General features: G+C 22.3%; 5 protein-coding genes across 5 annotated transcripts; 3 read left to right on the top strand and 2 right to left on the bottom strand.

Moving 5' to 3' along the window:
* Positions 1 to 1,419: 1,419 nt before the first annotated feature.
* SRAE_2000043400 (GPCR, rhodopsin-like, 7TM domain and 7TM GPCR, serpentine receptor class v (Srv) family-containing protein) lies at positions 1,420 to 2,401 on the bottom strand (the record flags this gene model as incomplete). Its single annotated transcript, XM_024651264.1, has 2 exons — positions 1,420 to 2,008; positions 2,064 to 2,401. 2 exons carry the CDS (start codon positions 2,399 to 2,401, stop codon positions 1,420 to 1,422), a joined length of 927 nt encoding a protein of 308 aa, XP_024504958.1.
* Positions 2,402 to 5,609: 3,208 nt separating this feature from the next.
* SRAE_2000043300 (Tubulin alpha-4 chain) lies at positions 5,610 to 7,078 on the top strand (the record flags this gene model as incomplete). Its single annotated transcript, XM_024651262.1, has 3 exons — positions 5,610 to 5,630; positions 5,686 to 6,588; positions 6,644 to 7,078. The coding sequence occupies 3 exons, from the start codon at positions 5,610 to 5,612 to the stop codon at positions 7,076 to 7,078; spliced, it is 1,359 nt and encodes a 452-aa protein (XP_024504957.1).
* A 193-nt stretch (positions 7,079 to 7,271) lies between these two features.
* Positions 7,272 to 8,291, top strand: SRAE_2000043200 (Hypothetical protein; the record flags this gene model as incomplete). The annotated part of the gene is made up of 1 exon (XM_024651261.1): positions 7,272 to 8,291. One exon carries the CDS (start codon positions 7,272 to 7,274, stop codon positions 8,289 to 8,291), a length of 1,020 nt encoding a protein of 339 aa, XP_024504956.1.
* Positions 8,292 to 8,453: 162 nt separating this feature from the next.
* On the bottom strand, positions 8,454 to 8,828 carry SRAE_2000043100 (Hypothetical protein; the record flags this gene model as incomplete). Its single annotated transcript, XM_024651260.1, has 1 exon — positions 8,454 to 8,828. The coding sequence occupies one exon, from the start codon at positions 8,826 to 8,828 to the stop codon at positions 8,454 to 8,456; it is 375 nt and encodes a 124-aa protein (XP_024504955.1).
* Positions 8,829 to 8,999: 171 nt separating this feature from the next.
* Positions 9,000 to 10,015, top strand: SRAE_2000043000 (Hypothetical protein; the record flags this gene model as incomplete). Its single annotated transcript, XM_024651259.1, has 2 exons — positions 9,000 to 9,281; positions 9,320 to 10,015. 2 exons carry the CDS (start codon positions 9,000 to 9,002, stop codon positions 10,013 to 10,015), a joined length of 978 nt encoding a protein of 325 aa, XP_024504954.1.
* Positions 10,016 to 13,666: the final 3,651 nt, after the last annotated feature.

Here is a 13,666-nt window from a genome sequence, read left to right as displayed (position 1 = left end):
TAAAACAAATATTGTTCATCAAATAAAAAAAACCAAAACACAATAATAAATGCACAAAGGATAAAAGAAACATGCCGGCATTAAGAACAACGATATTCCAATACTTTGAAAAGGGGGAAAAAATACATCAGATGATTTAAAAATAAGGGTCATAAACAATTTTTTTTTATATCATATATATATACTAATTGATAAATTCATTTGTCTTTATCAATAATATTTGTTATAAAATTGAAATTTCAACATAACTGTTGTAAAATTTTGCATGACAACAAATTCATCAAAAGATCAAAAATAACTTTAAATATTTAGTTGTATATTTTTCAGCAACAAAAAAAATTAAGAAAAAATTTATCTAATTTAATCAATAAATTGAAAAAATTATAAGTTTATATTAGGAGAAAATATTAATAAAAACCTTTTTCTTGATAATTTATAAAACTTCTGAATTGGTATTTATATAATCAGGTTAATTTAAAAAGAATGAAACTAATGTACAACACTATTTTAAAACACAAATTTGTAACACTTTTTGAGTGCAATTTTGTAATTTGTTTTTTTTGGAACTTTTGAATATAGTATTTTAAACGGAATAATGAAAGTCAAACAAATATTTCTGTTAAATAGAATGTGGTTATTCACTAACATTACAATATTTCATATAAATGTTCTAGAAATAATTTAATTAATTGTAAATTTTTTTTTCCTGTAATATTTTCTCCATTAGATTCATGAAATAAATTCCCGCCATATCAAATTCTATTTTTTGTATACATGTTAAATTTTTCTTTTTATTAATCATTTTATTTTATTAACAAAAAAAATATTAAACTTTTTTACTGTTTGTATTTTTTTTAATTGTTTAAATTAATTTTTTTAAGACAAATTATAATTTAAAAAAAAGTAGATAAACGATTAAAAAATTTTTATTGAAAACTCCAAATATTTTTTTTTCAATTACTTGAACAAAATAAAATGACTATTATTGTTCGAAAATTTTTATTTTCACGTGCATAAGTATTTATACAAAAAATTTCCAAATTAACAAAAAGGAAAGAATAATATGCACTTAAGTAATAATAAAAAGTTTTTTATTATCAAATAAAGTACAAATAAAAATTGCGTTGATGAAATTTAAAAGTAATTATTGGTTCAATTTTTTTAAATAATAAGTTAGATAAATAATTTTTTTCAACATGATTCATATTGTATATATAATGGACCAAAAAAAAAATAAATTGATATAATAAGTGTTTTAATAATATGAAAAAAAAAATTATATTTTCTTTATAAAAATTAAAAGCAGTTTATAAATGTACAATTATTTATTTAAAGAAGTTGTATACAAACAATTAATAAAAGGCATTATTATCACAGATAAAACAACGTATATTTGCTTGAAATTAAAAATAAACAGTATTAAACATGTTCAATAAGTAAGTTTTCTTTCCTTTTAATATTCCTCTTATTTTTTGTTCCAATAACTTTAAAAAATTCTTTTCTAATTGGCTTATTTAATGCCAATAAAATAGGTGCATTTGTACTACATAAAATATCATTAACAATAAACCATATCGTCCTATACATCCATGGATCTGTTGGTGGTGCTAGTGCTGATAACAAAGAAAATATTCCCAATGCTAAATAACATAAAAATATTAGAAATCCCGATGAAGCTAATCTTAATGCAATTTCATGAGGTTTTTTTATTGTCACATGCATTTTGATATGATAAAATATACTTCCATACAATACACTAACAAATGCATTTATTATACCACCATCCAAAACTGACATACCAAGAAAATAAACACGATGAAATGTGTGATCAGAAGCATAAAATAAAACTCCTCCTGTATGAGAATTTAGGACAACCTTAAATTCAGCAAAAAATAATGGCAAGATACAAAATAAAGGTAATATCCATTGTAGAAATAATAAAAGATTTATATGACTTTTTTTCCACCAAAAATCTCTATGTCTTATTGGTGAATAAACGGCAGTGAATCTAAAAAAAAAAAGATTAAAAAAAGTTTATTAAAAAAAAAAATTAATAAATTTACCTATTTAATGCAATTCCAATAATTCCAATAGCTTGAGCATGTCCAAAATATTGAACACCAAGAACTGGAAGAACTGACCAATCTTTTAGTTCCCAAACAAAATCTGATGGTATCCATCCATATATAGGAAATTTAAAAAGTATTGTTGAATAGAGCATCATTAAAATATCAGCAACAGTCAAATGCCTACATAGAATAAAAAACGAACTTGCCAATGATGGTTGTTTATGCCTTTTATATAACATAATTAAAAATATAATATTTACCGGTAAACATAATATTGAACATAATGTTGTTGTATATTCTAAGATTGTTACTATTTTTAATCCATCAATCATAATAAAATTCTGATATATATATATAAATATATATATATATAAATATACATATATGTATTTTAGTTATAGAGACAATTTTTTAACAAAAGTTTAATATATTACAAGAGAAATTTAATAATTTTATAGATTAAAGTATTTTAAAATTAAAAAAAAAATGATTTTTGGTAAGAAAGATTAATTTGTATTATTACAACAAAAAAAAAAAAAAAAGTGAGAAGAATAATTTGACTGGAATATGTATAATATATATGTATGGTTTTAATAAAAAGAGAGAGGTTCTTTCAAACAATAATAATAATAATGTAAGAGTTTTTTTTGCCTTCTTCAAAAATGGAAGCATTCATGTATTTGTAAATATATATAAAATTTATATATATCTTAATGGTTTTAAGAATACTATATAAATATAGAAAATTGCTTTGAATTTTGTAAAAAAAAAAAAATTTAGGAGAGTATTTATATATAATAAAACTTTTTGTTGTTGTTATTATTAAAATATATAATAATAATTAGGATAAATCAATTAGGAGGTTTACCGTTAATTTTAAACTTTTCTTTTGAAGGCATAACTTTTGTATTTTTTTTTTGTAAAAATAAAGTACAAAATGCTTTTAGTTTTATAAACATACAGTTCGAGGATTTTTATTGATATTTTATATTATGATAATTTTGATGTTCACTTTATATAAATATAATATGTATAAAGTTAGGTAGTAGATAAGGAAAAAATATTAAGTTGTATTAATTTATTTTTTTTTTTAAGTTTATTTCCACTTTTGATCCTACAAAATAGTATTATAATTAATAATTTGATCAAAAAATTAAAGTCGATATTTATTATTAAATAAGTATCAAATTTATAGAAATAAAAAAAAAAACTTAATATAAATAAAAAAAATATATGTATAAAATATATTTTTTTTTAAATTTATTAATGAATGTGAGAGAAATATTCAGTGATATCCTTCTTGTTATAATCAATTTTGATTATTCTTAAGATGGCGTGTCTGGTAACAGGATCAATTTTAACTGTATATAACATTCCTATCATTATTATCATAAAATTTTAAGGAGTTAATGATATTGTATTAAGATTGTTGTATAATAAGAAATTAATGATATTGGTTGAATTTTATTTAATATGTTTTATGATAAAAGATAACTTATATTTGTGATGTAAAATTATATAACCTTAAAATAGTAATAAATAATTTTTTTTATAATTTTGTTAGCAAATTTTTATGATATTGTATCTTTTTTTATCTTTTGATCAATGTATAAACTTTTAAAAATAGTTTATAATGATTATATTCTATGATACTTTTAGTTAATATATCAAGATTTTTATTTTGTTTACATATTTTTAAATGACTTTTCTTATCAATTCAGTTGATGCTGATTTTTAAGAAATATTTAAATTATCAAAGAAAATTTTCTTATTCTTGAAATACTATTAGATAATATTATATTATTTTTATGTTATTATCAGAAGAATTATATTGTTAAATATTTACATAGATGACGTGAAAAAGATTCAGTATATTAAAAGAGCAAAGGTTAATTGTATTTATTTAATACATTTATAGAAATTTTTTTTTCTCTTTGTTAAATATATTGTTATCATTGATATTTTTTTAAAATAAATATTTTTTTTGTAAAATAATATTTTGATATTGTAACTTCAGACGTATTATAATTGAACTCAAATTTGTTTATAATAATAAAAGAGAAAAACATATACATATGAAAAAGTATATTTTTTATTTTTATTATATATAAACATTTTTTTTTAGTTTTTAATCTCTATATAAATTTTATTTTATATAAACTTGTTTTAATCAAAAATTTTTTATATAAAGAATTGGTATAAATTATGACGTAGTTTAAAATAAATTGTCATTTGGTAACTATTTTTTTTATATTATTATATAAATTGTTTGAACATTCTATTTTTAATAAATATTTTTTATTTTGCCATTCAACATAATAAACATTAATTCATTACTAGTACTTATTTTTCATTTAATTTATGTGGGTGTTTCAAAAGTATTCAAAAAAAATTTTTATATTATAATGATTAATTTTTTTATCATTAAAAAAAAATCTTTAAAAGTTTAATTTTTACTACTTTTTTTTTATAAAATAAAACTTTTTATTTCAAAGTCTTTATAAAATTTTTTTTTTATTAATAATATATATAATAAAAATTATTTCTGAAATATGAATATCTTTCTTTCTTTATCTTATTGTAATATAAATAATTTGTTGTCATTAGAGAATTCTAAGGCTTTGCAAAAAGCTAATTTTCTTTCTATAAAGTAATATGTTTTCAGTTAATACATTAATTTGCAAAAGAATTTAACTAATGATCAAACTTCGGTTCAGAGTTTATATATTAATTTTTAAGTTACTGATAAAAGAAATTATTTTCAATCTTTTAAATTTAAAATATATGCTAATTTTTTTTTAATAATTTTTTAATTCATTTAAAGTGCTTAAAATACAAAAAAAAAACATTTTTTTTGAATCATGAATCATATCATACACTTTATAAATCAAAGAAAAATTATTTATGAATAAATTTAGTTTCTCTTTAAAAGCAATATTATAATTTTTTATTGTATAAAAAATTAGAAAAATCTTGATTTATAAATTAACACTCTATTGTAGTAATATTTAACATTATCAATTCTGTAATTACTAAATAATAACATTTTTTATGTTGTCTTTTAGAGATAGATGTATGATTACAAAATAATGTTATGATGTAATAATTATTATGAAAAATTTTAAAAGATTAATTAGCAAATAATTACTTTGTTTAAATTAAAAAATAATTTTTATAAATTAAAACTATAACATCAAAAGTTAGAATTTTTCATTTTATTTATATACTCAATAATAAATTAAAGTAAATTTTTTTTTTAAAAAGCCTTATCACTTGCCATCTCAAAGTATACCTATCTATCTATCTATATATATATATATTATACATATTTAATATATTTATGTACTACTGGATTCAATATTCTTGTGAAATAGACAGTTAATTAAAATATTCTGTAATTAAATGTTATGTATAAAATATTTTGTTGCCATGGAATTAATGTATAATATAAATTAATATTTTTACTTTTAAAAATTGAGTATTAATTTAACAAAGTAACAGTATATTATTCTTATAATATTTTTTTACAAAATTGTTACAATGTCAAGAAATAGTAAAATGGTAAATTAAATATTTATATCTAATTATTAAAAAAAAAAAAATAATTTTTTTTTAGAGAGAAGTTGTCTCTATTCATATAGGACAAGCTGGAGTACAAATTGGTAATGCTTGTTGGGAACTTTACTGTTTGGAACATGGAATTGGTCCTGATGGTTTGATGCCAAGTGATTCTTCTGTTGGTATTGAAGACAACTCTTACAATACATTTTTTAGTGAAACACAAAGTGGTAAACATTGTCCTAGAGCAATTTTTGTTGATTTAGAACCAACTGTTGTTGATGAAGTAAGAACTGGAACATATAAACAACTTTTTCATCCTGAACAACTTATTACTGGAAAAGAAGATGCTGCGAATAATTATGCTCGTGGTCATTATACTATTGGAAAAGAAATTATTGATGTAACTATGGATAGAATTAGAAGACTATGTGAACGTTGTCAAGGTCTTCAAGGATTCCTTCTTTTTCATTCCTTTGGTGGTGGTACAGGAAGTGGTTTCGCTTCACTTGTAATGGAACGTTTAAGTGTAGAATTTGGTAAAAAAGCTAAACTTGAATTTTCTATTTATCCTGCCCCACAAATTAGTACATCAATGGTTGAACCATACAATTCAATTTTAACAACTCATACAACTTTAGAACATTCTGATTGTTCTTTTATGATTGATAATGAAGCAATTTATGATATTGCTATCAAAAATATTGGTATTACATCACCAACTTACACAAATCTTAATAGATTAATTGCTCAAGTTGTTTCATCAATTACAGCATCTTTACGTTTTGATGGTGCATTGAATGTTGATTTAACAGAATTTCAAACAAATCTTGTTCCATATCCAAGAATACATTTTCCACTTGCTACATATTCACCAATTATTTCAGCAGAGAAAGCTTATCATGAACAATTATCTGTATCTGAAATTACTGCACAAGTTTTTGAACCTGGACATCAAATGGTAAATTTTTTTTTAAAAAATTACAAAATAAATTTTATTAAAATTTAATTTATAGGTTAAATGTGATCCAAGAAATGGAAAATATATGGCATGCTGTTTACTTTATCGTGGAGATGTTGTACCAAAAGATGTCAATTCAGCAATTACAGCAATAAAAACTAAACGTTCAATACAATTTGTAGAATGGTGTCCAACAGGATTTAAAGTTGGTATTAATTATCAACCACCAACAGTCATACCTGGTGGAGATATGGCAAAACTTCAAAGAGCTGTATGTATGCTTTGTAATACAACAGCAATTTCAGAGGCATGGGCACGTCTTGATCATAAATTTGATCTTATGTATGCCAAAAGAGCTTTTGTTCATTGGTATGTTGGTGAAGGAATGGAAGAAGGTGAATTTAGTGAAGCTAGAGAAGACCTTGCTGCTCTTGAAAAAGATTATGAAGAAGTTGGTATAGATACCTTTGATGGACAAGAAGAATATTGATAAAAAAAAAAATATTTTTATATTTTAAATAAAATAATTAAATATAATTTTAAAAATAATAGTAATTTTTTTTTGTTATATCATCAAAAAAAATTACATATTCTTAAATACAAATTTTAGTATTTTATAAATATATAGATTTTAAAAAAAAAATTATTTTATATATGACGTGTGTTTTAAATTATATTTTAATATGATAAGGCCACTCAAATCAGATACTAAAGATAAAAAAGCAAATGAAAATTATACGATTTCAAATTATTCAACATCATATAAATTGATTTCAGTCAAAGATAAAGTAGGTATAAATACTCTTAACACTAATGTTAAAATAGCAAGTAAAAGCAAGAAAAATAAGAAATCTGCTTGGATTTCAACATTTATTTACGTTAATCCACAAATTGAAAAACCAATTGAAGTAAATGTATTTTATTCTATTATAAACAAAAAAATATTTAAAAAAATTTGTAATTATGCTCAAATAGTTTTGAAAAAAAAACAAGAACAAGAAGCAATGGATGAAATATTGAGATCAAAAAAAAATTCATTTTCTTTTGGAGATTTATTTCCTTCTTCACGTTTGTTTAAAAAAAAGAGGAAAGAGATGTCGGAACCTTCAGCTGATCCTAGATTAGTAGTATCTTTAACATCTACCGAAATACATCCATACTTTACATTGAGTACAAATGAAGAAATTAAAAAACATCCACATATAAAATTTCAAATTAATAAATTTAATGATAATCTATTTAATCAAGATGGTTTACCACCGTGGATTTATGAATTAGAATTTGAAAATAGTGAAAATTCAGAATCTGAAACTGATGTTAATTTGAACATTGATTCAGCATTACTTGTAGACTTATATAATGATAGATTGAAACTTTTGTCAGCTGATCATAAACCTTCCTATTCAATGTTTCCATTTAGAGAAAATGTTTCTGTATCATGTGAATTAGATTTTTTATTTAAATGGGAATATATTGTATCTAATACTATAAGAAGTCTTGTAGCAATTATAGAAGATAAAGATTCAATGATCGAAAAATCTGAAACATCAAAAAATCAAAATGATAAAGGTATTTCATTTAAACCTTTACCAACATATTATTTAGCTTTTAATAGAGAACGTCCATACAAAAAATATATAAAAGTACCGTATATATGTACTAAAATTTTAAAAAGTGTAGAAAAAGAAGAATTGGTATTATAGAAATTATCAAATTAATAATATTTATAACCTCTGTTAGTCATATTGACAAAAAAAAAACTAGATAAATTATATGATATTAATTTTTTTTTTATTAAATCTATTAGTAGAATTTTATTATTATTTATCTAATAAAATTATTGAAAAATGTTAATATTTTTATTATTATTTTCCACGATTAGCTTTTTTTCTTAATGAGTTTCTAATAAATTCACTTTCATCAAAGTTTGGTTGTGTTTTGTCAACAATAACTCCTGGCCCAGGAGTAAGTCCAAGATCATTTTTTATTAATGAATCATTAGATTTATTAATCTTTTTTGGTTTATTGTTTTTTCTTGACTTGTCTTCACTTTTTTCTATTGCTGTTACTTGCTTACCTGACTTAGATTCTTCAATAATATCGTTTATATGGTAGCAATTATTATACATAGGATATAAAGTTACATTTCTAAATTTTCTAATTATTCCAAGAGGATCATTTGGATAATAAAGTAAGTATACTATTGTAGCAAACAAAATAATACACAAAAATTCAGACATTATTAATTATTTAGTATATCAAATTATTTTATATACAATAAAATTTCCAAATAATTACAAAAATTCAAAAATAAATATTTTTTTCACATTCATTATAATTAAATTTAAATTTTACTATATAATGACAATTATTATTATGTATTTGTTTAATAGAGTTTATAGATTTTAATTATGATAGAAAATAGTAGCAACGTAGAAAAAAACAATCAGTATAATAACAAAACTTATAAGATATTAACTTACCCTTTTTATGAGACTACAGATGTTAAAAAACCACCAGAAAGTCAAACTACTTCTGAAGGAATAATAAATTCAACGACACAAGATCCAACAAATTATCAAAAAAATTCTTCAATAGTTACTTATTATTACATTATTTTTTTATTTATTTTAGTAATACTTTTTATTATATTCTGTTACTGTCTACATAAATTGTGTCGCAGTAAACAACATGTAGGAAATTTAAAAATTTATTTATAGCATTTTTTTAGTGTTCACAAGAATCAGTATCAATAGAGTTTAAGCAACAAAAAGATTTACGCAATGGAAAAATGAAGAAAAAGCACGTTTACAATCCTTATGACCATATGAATACATGTGAAAAAGAACAAGCAAAAGTAATGAGAGATATAAAATTTAATGTTAATAAAATTAATCAAGCAAGAAAAAAAGTAAACATTACTACAGTAATGGACAATAATCAACCTCAAATTGAAATTGATAAAATTGCTAATTTAGAAGAAAAATCTTTTGATAATCCTTTTAAAATTAATTCCATAGTAAAAAAGAAATCATACCCTATTCAATCTTTTAAAATTAAAGACGAAACAAGTAATGAACCTCCTCATAAAGATTCTAAAAAAGTTGCTCAGATAGATGAACCTCAACTAGTTAATGATGTTTATTTACCAACTCGAAACATTAGTATTAAGAAAAAAGTACAAGTTAATAATGATAAACCAAAGATTATAAAAAAACCAAGAATTATAGAAAAACACTGCAATTCTAAGGAATTAAAAGATACAAAGTTAAAAACAAAAACCGAATGTACTTGCTATGATAATCATGAAAACAAAAAAACGGTTACTTTTACAACCATTGGTGGAGAAGAAAAGTGGAAAACAATGAATGCAAATGATACAATCAGTAATTTTAGTTTCCAAATTTCCTCAAGAAATAGTAATTAAATTACATTTATAATTAAGTTATCATAAAAAATGCTTCATTTAAATTGTTAAAAATTATAACAATACAATTAATTATACATGTTAAAATGATTAATAAACACTTCGATATAAATTATGATGATTTTTTTTATCATAAATATACAAGATTCTAAAAAATTTTAATTTACTTTAAAAAAAACCACATGGTAAAAGAAATAACAGTAATCAATTAAAAAAAAACATCTTACAAATAATATTTTACTTCTTAAGGAGATTCAAAAGTATTCAAAATAAATCTAAATTTCCAATAACATTTGAAATAGTAAAATTTAAAAAAAGACTTTTTTTAGAATTTGAATATCCTACTATAGTTATTTGATAGCTCTTGGAACGGGATGAATTTTGAATATAATCAACACTATCTTAAAATTGAAACTTTATGAGTTATAAGCACTCAAAGATGAGAGCGAAATTGGGGATTATTTTTTTGTAAATTTCGATTTCCATGATGCAATGAGCTATTTTGAAAATAAACAGATGATTCTAGATTACATTTTTACGAGAAATTCATTAAGTCTATTTACAACTTTATAGGACTTCTTAAAATGAAGATATGATAAGAAATATGTTTGAAAAAAAGTTTTAAGAATTTAGTGATAACTCAAGTTAATGAAGTCATAGGTCCATGAAATTTGATGCGCTGGGCTTCTTTTATAATTTAAGGTGTACCCTACGTTGAAAACTTTTTTTTATTTTCAATGGTTCTTGAGATATGAAATTTGGTACTTTTTCGCGCGTAATCCATTGTCATCATTTTTTTATATCTCAAAAGTGCTTTAAGATATAAAAAAATTTTGAAGGTAGACCTCACTTGAAAACTCATTTGAAGACGATTGCAGAAATCTGATTGCATTTATCTTCATTATGAAGCGAGATATGACCAAAGGCGGAAATTTTTCAAAAATATTCATTGTTCTCGACTTTTTAGTATCTCAAGAAATACTTATCCTATGAAGATGGGACTACTTTCATTCGATTTCTATTCAAAAGTAGGTCTAGATAAATGATTTTTATAGCTATAGCATTATTATTTTCAGAGATTCAGAAATTGGCTGAAAATTTTCTAGATTTATGATTTTACCTCTAAAAATGCGATCAAAAATGAACAACTTTTTTTGGAATTTGAATACGCCACTATAGTCATTCGATAGCCCATGAAATGGGATGAATTTTGAATATAATCAACAATATTCTAAAATTAAAATTTCATGAGTTATAAGGATTCAAAGTCGAGAGGCGAAAGTGGGGAATATTTTTTTCTTAATTTTGATTTCTATGATAATATTGTACATTTTTAAAATAAATACTTTATTCTAGCTCACATTTTTACGAGAAATTCATTGCTGCTATTCTTATTTTTATAGGACATCTAAAAATGAAGATATGATAAGAAATAAGTTTTAAAAAAAGTTTTAAGAATCTAGCGATAACTCATGTTAATTTAGTCACAGAATCATGAAATCTGATGCGCTGTGCTTCTTTCATAATTTTAGACATACTCTACGTTGAAAAGAATTTTAAATTTCCAACCGTTCTTGAGATATGAAATTTGGTATTTTTTCGCGCGTAATCTATTGTCACCATTTTTTTATATCTCGCAAGTACTTAAATATATAAAAATATTTTGAAGGTAGACCCCACATGAAAACTCATTAGAAGACGATTGCAGAAATCTGCTTGTATTTATCTTTATTTTGAAGCGAGATATGACCAAAGGCGGAAATTTTTCAAAAATATTCATTGTTCCTCACTTTTCAGTATCTCAGGAAATACTTATCCTATGAATATGGGACTACTTTCATTCGATTTCTATTCAAAAGTAGGTCTAGATAAATGATTTTTATAGCTATAGCATTATTATTTTCAGAGATTCAGAAATTGGCTGAAAATTTTCTAGATTTATGATTTTACCTCAAAAAATGTAATTAAAAAATGACAACTTTTTTTGGATTTTGAATATGCAACTATAGTCATTCGATAGCCCTTGAAATGGGATGAATTTTGAATATAATCAACAATATTCGAAAATTAAAATTTCAGGAGTTATAAGGGTTCAAAGTTGAGGGGTGAAATTGGGGAATATTTTTTTGTAAATCTCGACTTCCATGAAACAAATGAAAATTTAAAAAAAAACATATGATTCTAAATCAGTTTTTTACGAGAAATTCATTAAACCTATTCACATCTTTATAGGACTTCTAAAAATAAAGATATGATAAGAAATATGTTTAAAAAAAAGTTTTTAGAATTTAGTGATAACTCAAGTTAATGAGGTCACAGGTCCATGAAACTTGATGCGCTGGGCTTCTTTCATGATTTAAGGTATACCATACGTTGAAAACTTTTTTTTATTTTCAATGGTTGTTGAGATATGAAACTTGACACTTTTTCGCGCGTAATTCATTGTCATCATTTTTTTATATCTCGAAAGTGGTTAAAGATATAAAAATATTTTGAAGGTAGACCCCATTTGAAAAGTAATTTGAAGACGATTGCAAAAATCTGCTTGAATTTATTTTGATTTTGAAGCGAGATATAAACAAAGGCGGAAATTTTTCTAAAATATTCATTGTTACCGACTTTTCAGTATCTCAAGAAATACTTGTCCTATGAAGATGGGACTACTTTCATTCGATTTCTTTTTAAAAGTAGGTCTAGAATTTTAATTTTCATAGCTATAGCATCATTATTTTCAGATATTCAGAAATTGGCTAAAAATTTTGTAGATTTCTAATTTTACCTTAAAAATATGGCAAAAAAACAACTTTTTTATGAATTTGAATATAATTAGCTATATCTGAAATTTGAAGCTCCAAGAGTTATAGGCAACTAAAATTTGGACGTAAAAGTGAAAAATTTGATTTCTACGATATTATCAAAGCTTTTGATTATAAACAGATGATTTTCAATTAATATTTGTACTCAAATTTATTAAACCTAATCCCAATGTTTTAAGACTTCGTTGATGTTAGATAAGATATTAAATATTGGTTAAAAAAGTTTTTAAAATATACTAGTAACACTAATTAAAGATTTCATATAAACATTAAATCAAATGCATTAGGATTTTTTTCACAACTTCAGCCATAACACTTGTTGAAAACGGTTTCTAATTTTCTTGTGTTTCTTTAAACATAATGATTTTTATTTTATCGTGGGTAATTTATTATTATCGCTTTTTATCTCAAAAATGTTTAAAGTATAAAAGTTTGATATTAACAAATTACTAATGCTTTCCTGAAGGTACTTTAATTTAGTGAATGAATATCTGAATTCGAATATAAAACATGCAATTGTTTTGAAAACGAATTAAATTTCTTATTATTGTATTAAACATTATCATAACTTAAAATTTATTATACCAATTTACTTTCATTAATTAATAAAATACTCACACCAATTCCAACTTCCTTGTTTTATTTGTCATCTCTTTTCAATTTTATAATTCCTTATAACTATCCATTTTCATTATCAATTATCACTTTTTACAAAAAATTTTTTTAACATTTTAATAATTAATAAACAATTCCTTCTCTCTATTAGTTTATTATTGTCGAAAAAACACAATTCAATATTAAAATCTTTTATTTAATAAAACTGATTTAGAAAACA

The sequence above is a fragment of the Strongyloides ratti genome (genome assembly GCF_001040885.1).
Source record: "Strongyloides ratti genome assembly S_ratti_ED321, chromosome : 2".
Classification (NCBI taxonomy): Eukaryota; Metazoa; Nematoda; class Chromadorea; order Rhabditida; family Strongyloididae; genus Strongyloides; species Strongyloides ratti.
This window is presented reverse-complemented; position numbering and strand designations above follow the sequence as displayed.